General features: G+C 50.3%; 1 protein-coding gene across 1 annotated transcript in view; it reads left to right on the forward strand.

The window, feature by feature from the left end:
- Window positions 1-19285, forward strand: part of LOC140385722 (unconventional myosin-Id-like) — a 264080-nt gene that overhangs the window by 33460 nt on the left and 211335 nt on the right. The window contains exons 6-7 of the mRNA XM_072468175.1: window positions 14351-14446; window positions 17797-17913. Of these exons, the coding sequence (XP_072324276.1) occupies window positions 14351-14446; window positions 17797-17913 (213 nt within the window). The remainder of the gene's footprint in view (window positions 1-14350; window positions 14447-17796; window positions 17914-19285) is intronic.

The raw sequence follows: 19285 nt of genomic DNA on the forward strand, positions 1-19285 counted from the left end.
TGTCCCAAATTCCATCGAATTCAGCTTTAAGTATATTCTCCAATGGAGCAACCATAATCTTCAGGGGTAGAGAATTCCAATGAACCACAACCTTTTGAGTGAAGAAGTTTCTCCTCATCTCAGGCTTGTACATGGTATGAACAATTGGTACTGCCTGTATGGAGAAGGGCGCGATTCTCTGACACCCCCGCCGGGTCGGAGAATCGCCGGGCGCTGGCGTGAAGCTTGCCCCCGCCGTGTCCCGAATTCTCCGCTACCAGAGAATCGCCGGGGGTGGGAATCACGCCGCGCCGGTTGGCAGGCTCCCCCCGGCGATTCTCCAGCCCACGATAGGCCAAAGTCCCGCCGCTGTCAACCCTTGCCAGCCGGCGTGGATTGAACGACCTACCTTACCGGCGAGACAAGGTGGCGCGGGTGCGCTCCGGGGTCCTGGGGTGGGTACGGGACGATCTGGCCCTGGGGGCTGCCCCCACGGTGGCCTGGCCCACGATTGGGACCCACCGATTGGCGGGCCGGCCTGTGTCGTGGGGGCACTCTTTTTCTTCCGCCTTCGCCATGGTCTTCACTATGGCGTAGGCAGACGGGATCCCCTCCACTGCGCATACGCGGGGATGCCGTGAGCGTCCGCTGACGCTCCCGCACATGCGTCGCCCAGCGAAGTCCTTTCGGCGCCGGCTGGCATGGTGCCAAAGGCCTTTCCCGCCAGCCGGCGAGGCAGAAATCACTCTGGCGCAGGCCTAGCCTCTCAAGGTGAGGGCTTGGCCCCTAAAGGTGCAGAGACTTCTGCACGTTTGGGCGGCCCGACGCTGGAGTGGTTCACGCCACTCCATTACGCCGGATTCCCCCGCCCCGCCGGGTAGGGGAGAATCCCGGCCCATGTCTTATGAAGAAAGGTTGAGGGAGCAAGGGCTTTTCTCACCGGAGCGAAGAAGGAAGGGTGGTGACTTGATAGAGGAGTACAAGGTGATGAGAGACATGGATAGAGTGGTTAGCCAGAGACTTTTCCCCAGGGCGGAAATGGCTGTCACAAGGGGGACATAATGTTAAGGTAATTGGAGGAAGGTATAGGGGAGATGTCAGAGTTAGGTTCTTTGCACAGAGAGTGGTAGGTGCGTGGAATGCACTGCCAGAGGAGGTGGTGGAGTCAGAGTCATTAGGGATATTTAAGTGACTCTTGGACAGGCACATGGACAGCAGTAAATTGGAGGGGTGTAGGTTAAGTTGATCTTAGATTTGGATAAGTGGTCGGCACAACATCATGAGCCGAAGGGCCTGTACTGTGCTGTATTGTTCTATGCTCTATATAACTGCTGCTACTGTGCTTCACTGGTGGAGGAAGTGACACCAGCCAACCTTCGTGACACCATTTCTGCTTACCTTGAATGAGATAGGTGAGCCTGTTTGGTCCTCATGATCTCACTTGCTTTGACGGGCTCCAGCTGATGATTTGCGTTCTTGCTGCATCCTTTGACAAAAATCAAGATGTTTGTCCTCGAACATGCCGTGCTTAGTTAAGAAATGCCTTTGAAGTTCTGAGGGTTTTAAACCTTAATTTCCCAGTACGTCCCTGCATTTGATACACATGGCCATTGAATCATAATTTACATTGGCATAATTAATTGGATTTGTTTATTGTCATGAGTACTGAGGTACAGTGAAAAGTATTTTTCTGCGAGCAGCTCAACAGATCATTAAGTAGGAGTCGCAAAAGTTTGGCAGCGCCAGCCCACTCTCCCCCGACTGCATTCCAGCAGTGCTCTCTTTACTCGCAGGGTCTTGTTCGCCAACACAAATCCCGAGATGATCTTATTAACTCGCTTAAAAAAGGCTTTAAGGATGAAGATGGGAAGGCACTGGAATACAAATCAGAACCTGGGGAGCACCGTCATTTTCACGGTCTGTACCCTCCCCGCCAGTGACAGTGGGAACATGTCCCATCTTTCAAAGTCCCCTTCCACCAGCCGGGTCAGATTAAGCTTATGCAACAAATCCGACTTCCGGGCCACCTGTATACCCAGGTAACGAAAGTTCTTCTCTACCCTCCTCAGCGGCAGCTCCCTCAGTCTCTTCTCCTGTCCTTTAGCCTGGATCAGAAACAGCTCGCTCTTCCCCATGTTCAATTTATACCCCGAAAAACTGCAAAATTCCCTCAAGATCCGCATGACCTCCCCAATCCCCTCCAGTGGGTCCGAGATATACAGGAGGAGATCATCCGCGTAGAGCGAGACCCGATGTTGCAACCCCCCGCCCGGACCAGCCCCTGCCAGTTCCTTGAAACTCTCAACGCTATGGCCAGTGGCTCAATGGCTAGAGCAAATAATAACGGTGGAAGAGGACACCCTTGCCTCGTCCCCCGGTACAATTTAAAATATTCCGACCTAAGCCGGTTTGTGCGCACGCTTGCCACAGGCGCCTCGTACAGCAATCGCACCCACCGGATAAAGCCCTCACCAAATCCAAACCTATCCAGCGCCTCCCACAGGTGCTCCCACTCCACCCGATCAAAAGCTTTCTCTTCATCCATCACTGCCACAACCTCTGCTTCCTCCCCTTCCAAGGGCATCATAACAATATTTAAAAGCCTCCGCACATTATCATTAAGTTACCATTAAGAATCCAGTCTGGTCTTCCCCTATCACCTCCGGGACACAATCCTCTATCCTAATGGCCAAGATCTTCGCCAATAGTTTGGCATCCACATTTAGCAACGAGATTGGCCAGTAAGACTCATGCTGTTCAGGGTCCTTCTTCTGTTTGAGAATAAGTGAGATTGAGGCCTGTGACATTGTAGGGGGGAGGATTCCCTTCTCTCTCGCCTCATTAAAGGTCCTCAACAGTAGTGGGCTCAACATCTCTGAAAGTTTTTTTAAAAATTCCCTGGGGAAGCCATCCGGCCCCGGAGCTTTGCCCGACTGCATGCCCTCTAGCCCCTTAATAATTTCTTCTATCTCAATCGGCGCCCCCAGCCCCTCCACCAGACTCTCCTCCACCCTTGGGAACCTCAATTGGTCCAGAAATTGCCTCATCCCTTCCGCACCCGCCGGGGGTTCCGACTCATATAGTTTGCTGCAGAATTCGTTAATAACTTCATTCACCCCCTCCGGGTCTGAGACCAAGTTGCCCACCTTATTCTTTACTCCCACAATCTCCCTGGCCACCTCTCTCTTCCTAAGCTGGTGCGCCAGCATCCTGCTCGCCTTCTCCCCATATTCATACACTGCACCCCTAGCCTTCCTCAACTGTTCTACTGCTTTCCCTGTGATCAACAATTCAAACTCTGCCTGATGCTTGCGCTGCCCCTTAGGAGTCCCGCGTCCGGAGCCTCTGCATATTTCCTATCCACCCGGAGTATCTCCTCCACCAACCTCTCCCTCTCCGCCCTTTCCCTCTTTTCTCTATGGGACCAGATCGATATAAGTTTCCCTCGAATAACTGCCTTCAAGGCTTCCCAGACCGTCGCTGCCGATGCCTCTCCCGTGTCGTTTGTCTCCAAATAGTTCTGGATACTCTTATTCACCCGCCCGCAAACCATCTCGTCCGCTAACAACCCACGTACAGTCTCCACAGCGGGCACTGTCCTCTCTCCTCCCCAAGCCGCAAATCTACCCAGTGTGGGGCATGGTCCGAAACTGTAATCGCCGAGTATTCCGTTCCCGCCACCTTTGGGATCAACGCCTTGCCCAGAACAAAAAAATCAATACGGGAATAGACTTTCTGGACATGGGAGAAGAAGGAAAACTCCTTTACCCTCGGCCGTGTAAACCTCCAGGGGTTTACGCCCCCCATCTGTTCCATAAAGCCCTTCAGCTCCCTTGCCGCCGCCGGCCTCTTCCCTGTCCTTGGATTTTGAGCTATCCAATTCAGATTCAATGACCGTTTTAAAGTCCCCTCCCATGACCAAGTTGTGTGACTCAAGGGGCGTCATTCTCCGACCCCCCAGCGGGTCGGAGAATGGCCGTTGGCCGCCGTGAATCCCGCCCCCGCCGGTTGCCGAAGTCTCCGGTACCGGAGATTGGGCGGGGGCAGGAATCCGTCCGCACCGGTTGGCGGGCCGCCCGCTCAATTCTCCGGCCCGGATGGGCCGAGGTCCCGCCGAGAAATTGCCTGTCCCGCCGGCGTAAATTAAAGTAGCTATTTACCGGCGGGACAAGGCGGCGTGGGCGGGCTCTGGGGTCCTGGGGGGGCGCGGGGCGATCTGACCCCGGGGGGTGCCCCCACGGTGGCCTGGCCCGCAATCGGGGCCCACCGATCCGCGGGCGGACCTGTGCCGTGGGGGCACTCTTTCCCTTCCGCCTCCGCCACGGCCTCCACCATGGCGGAGGCGGAAGAGACTCTCCCCACTGCGCATGCGCGGGAAACTGTCAGCGGGCGCTGATGCTCCCGCGCATGTGCCGCCCCGAATGTCATTTCCGCGCCAGCTGGCGGGGCAACAAACGCCGTTTCCGCCAGCTGGCGGGGCGGAAATCCCTCCGGCGCCGGCCTAGCCCCTCAATGTCGGGGCTCGGCCCCCAAAGACGCGGAGCATTCTGCACCTTTGGGGCGGCGCGATGCCCGTCTGATTGGCGCCGTTTTGGGCGCCAGTCGGCGGACATCGCGCCGTTTGGGGAGAATTTCGCCCAAGGTCTGGGATTTTGCCTAACACATGCCTCATAAAATCCACATCGTCCCAGTTCGGGGCGTAGACATTCACGAGCACCACTCGGACCCCCTCCAGCTTCCCACTCACCATGATATACCTACACCCTTTATCAGCCACTATTCTCCCAGCCTCAAATGCCACTCGCTTGCTGATCAAAATTGCTACCCCCCTGGTCTTCGAGTCCAGTCCTGAGTGGAACACCTGCCCCACCCAACCCTTCCTTAATCTCATCTGATCTGTGACCTTCAGATGTGTCTCCTGGAGCATTGCCACGTCAGCCTTTAGTCTCTTTAAATGCACACGTGTTCTCTTTACTGGCCCATTCAGATCTCTCACATTCCAAGTGATCAGCCTGGACGGGGGGCTACCAACGCCCCCCCGCTGACTCGCCATCACCCTTTCTTGGCCAGCCCCGAGCCCGCGCCTCCGCTTCCCCGGGCATCCCCTCAAGCAGCAGCCGCCATGACCCTTCTTTTATTCCCTGAAGAAAATTTCTCCCTTGCCTGCAGAGCAGCCATTCCCCCCCCCCCCACTCCCTCTCCCCCCAAACACCAGAAACCTAATCCCCCAAATCAAACACCGACTCAACAATAAGTCAGACATTTCTGAAGTTGATGACCAGCTCCTTAATTTTGCTGATATTGAGCGAGAGCTTGTTGGCATTGCACCGCGCCACTAAGTTCTCTATCTGCATCCTGTACTCTAAATCATCGTTGTTTTAGATCCGACCCACTACTGCTGTGTCATCAGCAAATTGGTAGATGGAGTTGGAGTCAAATTTTGCTCCACAGTCATGTGTGTATAGGGATTTTAGTAGGGGGCTAAGTACACAGCCTTGCCGTGTCCTGATATTGAGGACTATCGTGGAGGAGATGTCGTTGTTTATCCTTACTGATTGCGCTCAGGAAGTCGAGGATCTAGTTGCAGAGTGAGGAGCCGAGTCCTAGGTCTTGGAGTTTGGATATGAGCTTCGCTGGGATTATGGTGTTGAAGGCGGAGCTGTAGTCATTGAACAGGAGTTTGATGTAGGACTCCTTGTGGTCGAGACGCTCCAGGGTTGAGTGTATTGCCAGGGAGATAGTGTCTGCTGTGATATGCAAATTACAGTGGATCAAGATATTCTGAAAGGTTGGAGCTGATGTGTCTCATGACTAATCTCTCAAAGCACTTCATAATGATAGATGTCAGGGCCATCGGTCGGTAGGCATTGAGACACTTTGCCTGGTTCGGTATGATAGTGGTCTTCTTGAAACAGGTGGGAACCTCGGAATGGAGTAGGGAGAGGTTAAAGACTTCTGTGAACACACCCACCAGTTGATCTGCACAGGATCTGAGCGCACGACCGGGGTCTGTCAGGACCTGTTGCTTTCCGTGGGTTTACTTTCGAGAAGGCCGATCTACCTTCTGAAACTTTGACGGGCCGTAGGGGTGTGTCCGAGGCTATTGGGGCAGGTGACATTAGTTTGTCAGCTTCCTGGTCAAAATAAGCATGGAATATATTGAGTTCATCAGGGGGAGGGGGGGGGTGAATCCCACCCCCGCCGTCCTCCTAATTCTCCCACCCCCCAAATAATTGCCACGGCGTGAGTCGCGCCGCCCGCCTCGGAGAATGGTGGGGTCCGGCGCGACTCAATGGGCCCTGGGGCTGCCCGAATTCCCTGGCCCGTGATGGGCCGAAGTCCCGCCCGTTCTTTGCCAGTCCCGCCGGCGGGCTCTGGGGTTATTTTGGGGTCGCGAGGGGATCTGGCCCCGGGAGGTGCCCCCACGGTGGCGTGGTCCGCGATCGGGGCCCACCAATCCGCGGGCGGGCCTCTGCCGTGGGGTCACTCTATTGTTCCGCACCGGAGACCGTGGTCCTCCGCCATTCCCGGTGCGGAAGCAAATCCCTCTGCGCATGCACGGGGATGATGCCAGCACGCGCTGGTGCTCCCGCGCATGCGCCGACTCGCGCCGGCCGGCGGAGGCCCTTCGGCCCTTCGGCCCCTTTCCCCCGGCCGGTGGGGCGCCAACCACTCTGGGGTGGGCCTAGCCGCTGAAGGTGCGGAATCGGGGCGGCCCAACGCCAGAGTGGTTCACGCCACTCCGTCCCGCCGGGACCCCCTGCCCCGCCGAGTAGGGGAGAATCCCACCCCTCATTTCAGGCATTCAATATTTTGTAATGCTTCGGAAGATTCCAATACAATCCATAGAATGTTCTAGAAATTTCTGCACAAAATGGTTGAGGAAGCTCTAGACAGAAGTCATGTGACTCTTTGTGAATACATTAGCTTTAAGCTCAGCAAGTGTATTCTCACCTCTGAGTCAAAGGATCATTCATTCAAATTCCATCCACCGCCTCTCAAAAAATATTGATAGTCAACTGTCTATTATTAGACAATGAACAAGTGAACCTTAGCACTCGATAGATGACAGGTGCCATAAATGTCACTGGTGATGTAGTGACCTGCAAAATGGCAGAGATTAGATGAGCAAAGTGTCTTGTGCACTTCAGCACACACAGAACTGCATTAAAACATTATTTCCCATTATGTGTTTGATAGTTAAAAGAACAAATAGTTGAGTCAAACTGTTGTAGTTTCAATTCCAACCACATAGGACACATATGACTTACTGTACCTTTGTTCACTTGGAAACCTCATTAGGCTAATAATAGTTGTGAATCTATGAATGTACTTTTAGAATTGGATGTACATTTGCCATTGCCAGAACTCTGTCCTTCGAGTCAGAAAGTTCTAGACTTTATTACAACACTGGAAATTGAGTACAGAAGTGATGAGTCATACAGGGTGTCACAGTGGCGCAATGGTTAGCACTATTGCCTCATGGCGCTGAGGACCCGGGTTCCATCCCGGTCCCGGGCCACTGCCTATGTGGAGTTTGCACATTCTCCCCGTGTCTGCGTGGATCTCATCCCCACAACCCAAAGATGTGCAGGGTAGGAGGATTGGCCATGCTAAATTACCCCTTAATTGGAAAAAAAAGAATTGGGTACTCTAAATTTATTAATAAATAAGTAAATAATAAATACATTGAGTCATAGAGTTATAGGGCTGGATTCTCTGTCCCGCCGCACCACATTTCGCCCCCGACCCGCCGGCGGGATTCTCCGTCACGCTGGCCGGTCAATGGGGTTTCCCCCGGGAAACCCCCGGGCACTTGCAAAACGGAGATTCCCGCCAATAGCGTTTCACGGAACAGAAAGAGGCCCTTCAGCCCATCGTGCCTGTGCCAGGCATCAAACACTCATCAATTCTAATTCCTTTTTCCAGGACTTGGTCTGAAGCCTTGTGTGCTATGGCATTTCAAGTGCTCATATAAATGCTTCTTAAATGCTGTGAGAGTTTCCGCTTCGACCACCCTTTCAGGCAGTGACTGCCAGATTCCCACCATCCTCTGGGTAAAAAGGTTTCCCCTCAAATCCCCTCTGAATCTCATTGGAACATAGGTACAGGAGAAAGGCCATTCAGCTCCTAAAGCCTGTCCCACCATTCAATGAGAACATGTCTGAACTGTGGCTTAACTCCATATGCCTGTCTTTGGCCCATAATCCCTTAATATCTTTGCTTAACAAAAATCTATCAATCTCAGACTTAAAATTAACAACAGGAGCAAAATTCTCCATCCCGCCCCGCCACATTTCTGCCCCAACCCGCCGGCGGGATGCTCCGTTACACCGGCCGGTCAATGGGGTTTCCCATTGTGGGGCAGCCCCACGCCGTCGGGAAACCCCCGGGCGCCGGCAAAACGGAGACTCCCGCCGGCGGAGAATGACGCCCCTGATCTAGCTTCAAGTCCTATTTGTGGGAGAGAGTTTCAAACCTCTATCACCCTTTGCATGAAGAAATGCTTTCGAATATCTCTCCTGAACGATCTGGCCTTAATTTTTAAACTATGTCCCCTAGTTTTAGAATCTGCAACCAGTGGAAATTGTTTATCTTTATCAACCCTGTCTTTTCCTGTTAATATCTTGAAGACTTCTATCAGCTCACCACTTAACCTCCTAAATTCTAGCGAAAACAGGCCTACTTTGTATAATTACCTGCTCTTTACCTTATTACGGAGTGTGTCAAAACTATCAGGGCTCTTTATCAGCGCTGGTTCAATTCAATTGTGTGCTGGTACCAGAAAAGTGACCTTGAAAGCAACCAGATTACCTTAAAAATACAATGCATTCACAAATGTCCTTCAGGAAGAGACCTCGTGCTGGCCTGAAGTGCATATAGTCCAGTTACACATGCTGTGGTGATTCTTCATGGTCTCCAAAATGGTCTAACAAGCCAACTGTTTCTTAGAGCACCTGAGGATGGGTGAAAAATGCAACCGCTTGCTCACATTTCAAGAGTGACATTGAAAGAATATTGGAGCGGGTTCATGGTTTAGATCATTCCCCTTTGCTTGTATTGTCTTCTTGCTACACAAAGTTTCTCTTATCCTGTAAGTGATTTGGACATAGTCAGTATTAAGTTTTTCTTAAAACTATTTATATACACTATTTACATCCAAGACCTCATGGTAAACACATTCTATTCTGAACAGAGACTGTTCTGGGTCTTGCTCCTTTGGAGTCTCTTGGTCATCTCACCCTGAGGTCATGCCTACATCATCATTAACATCATTGTCCAATTATCATAATCATTAACCCTTTACTCTACATCTCCGCAAAGTACAATCTCCAAAAACTATTGACCTATTAACGTTGCATTGTCACTATCTGTTAACCTCATGTACTGATTCCAGTTTCCATCCAACTTTTTCTTTCACTCCACCTCTCCGAGTCACTCTCGCCAAAGGTATTAATCCCCAACAGTGTTCTCGGCTCTCTTGGAGGACATGTAATGTTATGTTATCTTCTCCTTGGAAGACAAACACATTGGTGGAGTGGGATATCAACTTCTCCCGACAGCTGGCTTCTGGGCTGTGACTCTTATGATAACCTGAACATAAAGGTAGCGAAAACCAATCAAGCGAAAACTGATCGAAACTTCAGGACTTGAACGATCACAACCCCTTGCAAAGACAGGCAACAAAATGGAATTCTCTTTCTTATCATCTTCTACATCACACACTGGAGAAAGTTGAAAGCACCTGTTTGAGAAAACGAGGCACATTGAGTTCCCATGAAGAACTTTGCAGCTGTATCATTAACTGCTGCTATGACATCAAGAGACATATTCAAAACTGAGCCATGAATGAATCCGATAGACAAAAAGAATGACAAAGAACATCCTGAAGACACAGCTGGATGTGAGGAAAGGAGGGTTTCCTAGTACTCTTAGGGTAGGAATTTCTCTTTCTGTAGGTAATGGTATCATTTCCACACCTGTGTCAGGGTGAGGCAGTTCTACTGCAGTTAATGAATTTCAGGGTCAGCTTCAGTATGTAGGATTGTACCATCATCAACAATGGAATAAACTTCAAAACCAGGATCTATAAGAAGTTCCTGCATGGTAGTCTGATCTACAGACTTGCTTGAAAGTTCAACATCACCATCAAGGAGTCTCAGTAATAATAGGAAAGACTTCTTCATGTAGCAGCTCTATTGTCTGATGTTGTGACCATTTCCTTAGATGCGGTACAACATTTATACACTCCTGAACTACAATACATTCATCTTCTTGCGTTGCACCATTTCTAACGTATAAATCCCTCTCTGTGACTTGGTAGAGTTCTGCGACTGCTAATAACTGGATTATAATAACATAGAACAGTACAGCTCAGTGCAGGCCCTTCAGCCCACGATGTTGTGCCGACCAATTATCCTGATCTAAGATCAACCTAACCTACACCCCTTCAATTTGCTGTTGTCCATGTCCCCATCCAAGAGTCGCTTAAATGTCCCTAATGACACTGACTTCACCATCTCTGCTGGCAGTGCATTCCACGCACCCACCACTCTCTGTGTAAAGAACCTACCTCTGACATCTCTATACCTTCTTCCAATCACCTTAAAATTATGTCCCCTCGTGACAGCTATTTCCGCCCTGGGAAAAAGTCTCTGGTTATCCACTCTATCCATGCCTCTCATCACTCCCTTTTAGCATTCAGCATTCCATTTTAGGTAGTTAGACTTCTCCAAATCTTGCTTGATTTTAATATGTTCAAGCTCCATTTGGTGTTCGACTTTAAGTTTTTCTAAAGTGCTCTTCAACTGTAGAAACTCTGTTGTTTGAGCTCTGCTTTTTTAATGAAAAGAAGTTTGACTCTTTCCATGACTTGTTGATAAAACCCTAGTGCAGGTTCCAGCTTACACTTGTACAAATTAATAACCCCTAAACTTCCACTATTAGTTTGCTCCAATTTGGAGATAAGTGTCTCATTTTCACTGGATCATTTTTTGCTGGCAGTTTGCGATTGTTGTTGCATGTCATGGATGGGCTCAGTGGAATAAATAGACAAATTCACCTCTTTATTATCTTTGCTAACAAAAGGATGATTCTCCTCAAAAGAGATAACAAGGACTTCACGGTCATTGGCAGTGGAGTAAAAGAGTGCAGTAAGGTTGAAGACCTCTTCCTCCAACAGATCATCTGACTCTGCTGCCGCTTCATTCTCTTCAACTCTGTCCCAAAAGAGCCAACCAAGGCCAAGAAGCTTGTTGAGCAGATGGTCACTGTCATTGATGGTACATCCTCTTTCTGCCTTGTCTTGACTGTCAGTAAAGAGAAGTAAAAGATCTGCAATCTCCTCCTGTGGTCCAGTGGACAGTGTTTCTGCAATAATGACAGGCTCACTGTGTAATGAGTCAAATTCGATTTCTGCTGCAGTTTTTACCTTTCCCAGTCCTCGGAGCAAGTTTGCAAATTTGTGTCTGAGTCTTGCTCCACTGTCATCTAGTTTTACCTCATCAACCTTTTGTAGAAGACCCAGGCATGAGCATTCGGCCCGCTGAGCAGACAGATTTGCTGATTCTGTGAGATATGAGGAGTTCATGAATTTATTTATCTTTATGTCTAAGGGTTGCAGTGATCTGACACTAGGCTTTGAGGTCTATGCCTCCTGCCTTCCGTAGCTTTGTCTTTGATGGATTTGAACATTTATCCAGTCCAATTTGTCTGATAAGGCTGTGACCCAGGCCCCAGTGTCCAGTTTAACTTCTATTCTGTAACCTTTGACTTCCAGCTCTACCGGCCAGAACTGCTTATTAGGATCTTTTATTTCTCCCAGGAAATAATCCTGTTGAGATTATCTATTTTCAATTTTCTGGACTTTAAAATCATAAGAAGCTAATTCCAGTTTTCTTCCTTTGAATTGTGCTTTAGGTCGGCAGAATTGTTTAAAATGTCGGTGCCATGAAGATTCTCCAATTAGAGTTCGCCCCGCCACCGCTGCCAGTGAGAATGTAGAATTTGGTGCTCAGTCAAAACTCCGGCGGGATTCTCCCGCAATTGGCGGGATGGTCCGAAGCCAAGAGTGGCGCGAACCACTCCGGCGTCAGGTCGCCCGGAAGTTGGGGAATCCTCCGCACTTCCGGGGGCTAGGCTGGCGCCAGAGGGGTTGGCGCCGCGCCAACCGGCACCGAAGGGCCGCCGCGGGTTGGCGCATTCGCAGAACCGCGGGCATGTTTCCTGCGCATGCGCAGGGGGTCTCTTCTCCGCGCCGGCCATGGCGGAGCCCTACAGAGGCCGGCGCAGAGGGAAAGAGTGCTCCCACGGCACAGGCCCGCCCACAGATCGGTGAGCCCCGATTGCGGGCCAGGCCACAGTGGGGGCCGCCCCCGGGGCTGGATCCTCCCACGCCCCCCCCAAGGAATCCGGAAGAAGGCCTTCTAGCCAGGTCCTGCCGTGATGGACCATGTCCATTTCACGCTGGCGGGACTGGCCGAAAACAGGTGGCCGCTCGGCCCATTGGGGCCTGGAGAATTGCCGGGGGGGCCACTGCCAATGGCCCCCGATCGGCGCGGCGTGATCCCCGCCCCCGCCCGAAAACCGGCGCCGGAGAATTCGGCAGCCGGCGTCGGAGTGGCAGGGTGGGATTCACACCGCACCCCCCCCCCCCCTCCCCCCGCCAATTCTCCGACCCGGCAGGGGATCGGAGAGTCCCGCACATCAATCCCTGCAGCGGGACTGGAGAATCCCGCCGGCATGAGTCCACGGCCGCCACGCAAGTATCCCGAACGGCAGGACCACATTAGATCCACGCCGTCAGGACTTCGGCTGGTCGGGGACGGAGAATAGTGGGACGGGCCTCTGGCAATGGCCACAGGTAGGGAATACTCTCCGAGTATGCCACTTTTCGGGGGCTGGAGAATCGTGGAACCGCCGCCGGTCCCGATTCCATGTGCGGAAGTAGATTATCCACCCCGGCGCCGGATGCAATTTCAGCGTCAGGGTGCGGAGAATCCAGCCCCTGGTCTTGCCACATAGAAAATACGCGGCTCCCCCTGCTGGGCATTGTTTGTGATGACGGCTCTGCATCTGGAGCTTTCCAAAATGCTTTAAAGGATTCTTCCTACCCTTTCAGTAGTTTTGGCAGGCTTTCTCGCATACTTTCCAGTGGGCGGGGCTGCTGGCTTTGGGCCTACATATTGCATCAACTCCTCCCAAGCCACAGCACCCCCTCGAAGTACACCCCAATTTTGCAATTCCAGCTCTGCCTTCCTTGCAAACTGTTCAGCCTTCTCTAACATTAAATCCTACTTCACTTGCAAGAAGTCCAAAGCACCTCATCAGGCACACCGAGTAACTCGTGCTTTATAGCTCTGTAGCTGCAAGTGCTGGCTCGTCTGTATAAGTTGCTAATAAATGAATCAATTGACTCCCCTGGATTTGATCCTTTGGTTGAATCTCACCCATTTGATTAACAGATTTTTCTTGGGGCTCAAACAACTTCTGAAGACCCTCAAAGCCTCCTCGTAGGATGTTAAGATCTCCTCAACTCCATGTCTTGCTAAGAGATTGTCAGTTCTAGCGCCAATTGCATAGAAAAGTTTCCTGATCTGGTATTTTTTTTGCCTCGTCTTGCTGTTCGATACTTTTCAAATTGGTGCCTCCAGTGCTCCCAATGTTGCCCTTGCCGTTGACTCGTCATGTTCCTCAAGGGCTGCAGAAAGTGTAATGGCTGTTCAATTGATGCAGATATTTCAGTATTTCACTTACTGTTACTTCCCAAGGTAAGCCTTGTTCTTTTATTCCGTGCTTCTTCTTTGCAAACGCAAGCTGTTCCTAGGTCTTCACCCATGGGTTACCAGTCTGTGGTCTCAATTTTCTTAAAATGCGGCCTCCAGCACTGTCACCATGGTTTGGATCGTTGTTATGACTTGTGTCTTCTTCCAGCTGGATAAGGCTTCTCTTACTCCATGAGTGACCTGGAAGTAGTCTGTATTAAGCTTTTCTTACAATTATTTATTAACAACTATTTACATTCAAGACCTCAGGGGAAGTACATTGTTTTCTAGACACAGACTGCTCTGCATCGTGCTCCTTTGGTGTTATTGGACGTTGATATTATGCTAACATCATCAACAACATCATTGTCCAATTAACATAATAATTAACCCTTTACAATTCATAGCACAAAATTTTTGATGTCACGTTTTCATAAAATATGAAGGTGTCCGAGACTGGTTTGTGGGGAATGATGTTCTATATATGACAGGGTCTAACCAATTTATGAGCTTCAAAACCCTACAAAATAAGTTACACTGCAAAACATTATCACATGTGCATATTAGTCCTGTATATTAAATCCTCTGCCTTTTCTGTAAATTTTCAGCTGATAGCGGGTGGCTCTGATGACCTGTTGCAGTCCCTGTACATGCAGAGAGATGTTGCGGAATATGCATTCATTAGAGATGGAGCAACTGTCAGAGTAAGTCCACATGGGGTAAATTATATTTGTACTGAAATTAATTCTCGAACAAGTATGTGATGCGAGCTAAGATGAGTGGTAAAGCAAAAAGTGCAGAGGATACCGGAAGTCTGCAGAGGGATTTGGATAGGCTAAGTGAATGGGCTAAGGTCTGGCAGATGGAATACAACATTGACAAATGTGAGGTTATCCATTTTGGGAGGAATAACAGCAAAAGGGATTATTATTTAAATGATAAAATATTAAAACATGCTGCTGTGTAGAGAGACCTGGGTGTGCTAGTGCATCAGTCTCAAAAAGTTGGTTTACAGGTGCAACAGGTGATTAAGAAGGCAAATGGAATGTTGTCCTTCATTGCTAGAGGGATGGAGTTTAAGACAAGGGAGGTTATGCTGCACTTGTATAAGGTGTTAGTGAGGCCACACCTGGAGTATTGTGTTCAGTTTTGGTCTCCTTACTTGAGAAAGGACGTACTGGCACTGGAGGGTGTGCAGAGGAGATTCACTAGGTTAATCCCAGAGCTGAAGGGGTTGGATTACAAGGAGAGGTTGAGTAGATTGGGACTGTACTCGTTGGAATTTAGAAGGATGAGGGGGGATCTTATTGAAACATATAAAAATTATGAAGAGAATAGATAGGATAGATGCGGGCAGGTTGTTTCCACTGGCGGGTGAAAGCAGAACTAGGGGGCATAGCCTCAAAATAAGGGGAAGTAGCTTTAGGACTGAGTTTAGGAGGAAATTCTTCACCCAAAGGGTTGTGAATCTATGGAATTCCTTGCCCAGTGAAGCAGTAGAGGCTCCTTCATTAAATGATTTTAAGATAAAGATAGATAGTTTTTTGAAGAATAAAGGGATTAAGAGTTATAAGCCACTTCGGGCTGGAAAGTGGAGCTGAGTCCACAAAAGATCAGCCATGATCTCATTGAATGGCGGAGCAGGCTCGAGGGGCCAGATGGCCTATTCCTGCTCCTAGTTCTTATGTTCTTATGTTCTTATTAGCGTGCCTGAGCCGGTATTCTCCGGGGCCTCCTCAGTGCTCCGCCTCCGATGGGCCGAGTTCCCGATAGTGTGGTTCATTTGTGTTTTTTTTAATCGTGAAATCGGTGTCGTAGCTGCTGAGGGGGAGAGAGTGGCTACGGAAAGTGTCCAACATAGTTTGCTGACAGTTGTGCCACTGGTGGGGGGACTTCTGCCGGGGTCAGGGGGAGTCGTGGGGCTGGCCAGGAAGTGGGTTGGGGTTGCCTGGCACGGAACATCATTGCTGTAGTTGCCAAGGCAGCCATGCCGCTGTACACGCTGCTGACAACCCACTGTGAACTTAGTGCCACGGGTCATATAGGTGTCCCGACAGGCCACCCCCCGAGGTGCCCTCTTGCCCCAGCCGACCCATCAGATGTATGGGTGCCCTCCAGCACAACCAGTGCTGTCTTGTTGGCTGGGATGAGCGTGTATGGGGAGTGAAGTGTATATGCTGCTGCAGCTTGTCAGCCTCCCGATTGTCAATCACGGATCCGCCGAATCCCGCACCGTTTTTCATTGGCATCGATTGTGTTCCATGTGGTGCTGGTGCTCGCCCCTCCACAGTCGCTGAATCGGTCCAGGTTCGCGCAAAGCTTTGCTGTCGTGCAAGTCCATGTATTCCTTTTTTTTAACAAAATATTTTATTGACGCATTTGTATTTTTCACGGTTTAACACATTAACATTTCTCAAACAACCGCACGGGCCAACACATGCAAAACACCTAAATGGACAAAAAACAGAACAAAACGTCCCCTACTACCTCAGCCCTATTCCTTAATTACCCATATACTAAGTTCCCTGTCCTTATCTAACATTGCCATGCCTCATGTTTTCCTCCCCCTCCCTTTTACCCTCCCCCCCCCCCCCTTACTGCTGATGTTCAATTTTCCTTGAAGAAATTGATGAACGGCTGCCATCTCCGGGTGAACCCCTGAATTGATCCTCTCAAGGCGAATTTGATTTTTTCCAGACTGAGAAACCCGGCCATATTGCTGACCCACACTCCTGATTTTGAGGACTCCGGGTCCCTCCATCCCAGCCAAATCCATCTCTGGGCCACCAAGGAGGAGAAGGCCAGGATATCAGCCTTCCTCCTCCCTTTGGCCCGTGGATCTTCCGATACCCCAAATATTGCCAGTTCTGGACTCGGAATTACCCTCCCTTCTAGGACTTCTGGCACAACGTCCGCGAATCCCTTCCAGAATCCCCTCAATTTCCGGCACTGGAGATTCGGCGGGGGCGGGAATCGTGCCCCCCCCCCCCCCCACCCCCCCCGGCGATTCTCCGGCCCGGATGGGCTGAAGTCCCACTGCTAGAATGCCTTTCCCGCCGGCGTGGATTAAACTACCTCTCTTACCGGCGGGACAAGGCGGCGCGGGCGGGCTCCGGGGTCCTGGGGGGGGCGCGGGGCGATCTGGCCCCGGGGGGTGCCCCCACGGTGGCCTGGCCCACGATCGGGGCCCACCGATCCGCGGGCGGGCCTGTGCCGTGGGGGCACTCTTTTCCTTCTGCCTTCGCCACGGTCTCCACCATGGCGGAGGCAGAAGAGACCCCCTCCACTGTGCATGCGTGGGGATGCCGTGAGCGGCCGCTGACGCTCCCGCGGCAATGTCATTTCCGCGCCAGCTGGTGGGGCACCAAAGGCCTTTCCCGCCAGCTGGCGGGGCGGAAATCAGTCCGGCGTGGGCCTAGCCCCTCAAGGTTAGGGCTTGGCCGCTCAAGATGCGGAGGATTCCGCACCTTTGGGGCGGCGCGATGCCGGACTGATTTGCGCCGTTTTTGGCGTTGCTCGCGCCGGTTTTGAAGCTGGCGTCAACACTTGGCCGGGATTCCGGAGAATTCCGGCCCCCAAATCTCCAACCTTGTTTCATTAGCTTTGTTTGTGGCAGGTGAAGGTTCTACCCCCATAGAACAAATGAAACTGAAGGAACATAGGAAAAGAAGAAGACCATTCAGCCCCTCAAGCCTGTACGCTGTATCACCATTCAATTAGATAATCACTGATCTGAACCTCAATTCTATTTACCACACTGTGATCCATGTCCCTTGATGCCTTTACAAACAAAATCCTCTCAAGCACAGTCTCAAAAATGTCAATGGTCGAAGCATCCACTGATTTTGGGGGTCAGGAATTCTACATATCCAGTACCCCAAGTGTAATGAAGTACCTACGACAAGATCAATCCTCTTAGGACTGAATCTCCTTCCTCTGGCTCAGTGGTGGTAAGTTCCTGATAACTTGCATCTTTCAATGTCTATATAACCCATAGCCACATTACTTGTTGTTAACTCTGTCTATTTATTTTCTTCACATGCACTTCGATCAGTCTGCGATCAATGACAAGGCAAACTTCAAAGCTGTAATGGATGCGATGAAAGTCATCGGGTTCAGTGAAGAAGAAATTGATGCCATTTATAAAATCTTGGCCACCATCTTGCATCTGGTGAGGATAAATGTTGATTACTAATTGTTTTATGGAAGAATATCGGAACAGAAATAGGCCATTCAGCCTCTTCGGCCATTCAATTAAATCCTAATTGATCTGTACCTCAATTCCTTTTACCTGCCTTAGTTCTATTTTTAATAATATTGTTAGTAATCTGTTAAGTACGGCAGCACGGTAGCACAAGTGGATAGCACTGTGGCTTCACAGCGCCAGGGTCTCAGGTTCGATTCCATGCTGGGTCACTGTCTGTGCGGAGTCTGCACGTTCTTCCCGTGTCTGCGTGGGTTTCCTCCGGGTGCTCCGGTTTCCTCCCACAGTCCAAAGACATGCAGGTTAGGTGGATTGGCCACGCTAAATTGCCCTTACTGTCCAAAAAAGTTAGGAGGGGTTATTGGGTTACGGGGATAGGGTGGAAGTGAGGGCTTAAATGGGTTGGTGCAGACTCGATGGGCCGAATGGCCTCCTTCTGCACTGTATGTTCTATGTATAAAAGGTACATTTTTTGGCAAGGTTTAGAATGAATAGATATTTAAAATGACAAAGAAATGTAACATCTCTAATACCCTGACTGAACAGAATTCTCCTCCCCATGATGTAGATTTACCTGCAATCCACTCCCTGGTTGTTTTCATGTCTGATAGCCAGATGATAACGTGGTTGGCTGTTGGGGGGAGATACCAGTCGCAAAAATTTAAAAGGGGGGGGAGGGGGAGGGGGGGTGGGGGAGCTTGAAAGCTCTAATTTACTCAGCTTCCAGAAGCTTTTGGATGAGTAAGTTCCAGATCTTCACGACCCTTTATCTGAAAAGATTCTACCTGGTTTCACGCCCAAATTCTCTAGTTCTAATTTTAAGAATGCATTCAGTTGTTCCGGATTCCCCCACCAGAGGAAATAGTTCCCGTGCAACTAGCCTGTTATCATTTTAAACTTTTCTGTCTAAGTATATTTAACCAGTTAACAACTATATCATTAAAAATAAAATAGCGGCCTTCCAGTCACCTGCCTTTTTGGGAGTGAAGGAGTCCGGGGAGGAGTCTTGGTGGTTTCCCATCAAGTTACAATGAAAACTGGTGAGAATGAATATAACGGACAACCCAATTGCGGCCCAGCCCCAACACACCCATTTTATGTTTCAGCAGAGGCAAGTCGGGAATCAGACTTCACCCCCCACTCACCATGCTTCCCCTGCAACAGGGCTACCCATCCTACTGTTCCGACCCCACCCCAAATGCTCAATTACCCTATCCTCCCCCTGGATGTAGTCCCCCTGCAATCCACTCCCTGGTTGTTTTCCTGTCTGACAGCCAGTTTGATAACCTGACTGGCTGTTGGGGGGGAGATGCCTGGCGCAAAAATGTAAAAGGTGGGT

This window comes from Scyliorhinus torazame, chromosome 11 (genome assembly GCF_047496885.1).
Source record: "Scyliorhinus torazame isolate Kashiwa2021f chromosome 11, sScyTor2.1, whole genome shotgun sequence".
Classification (NCBI taxonomy): Eukaryota; Metazoa; Chordata; class Chondrichthyes; order Carcharhiniformes; family Scyliorhinidae; genus Scyliorhinus; species Scyliorhinus torazame.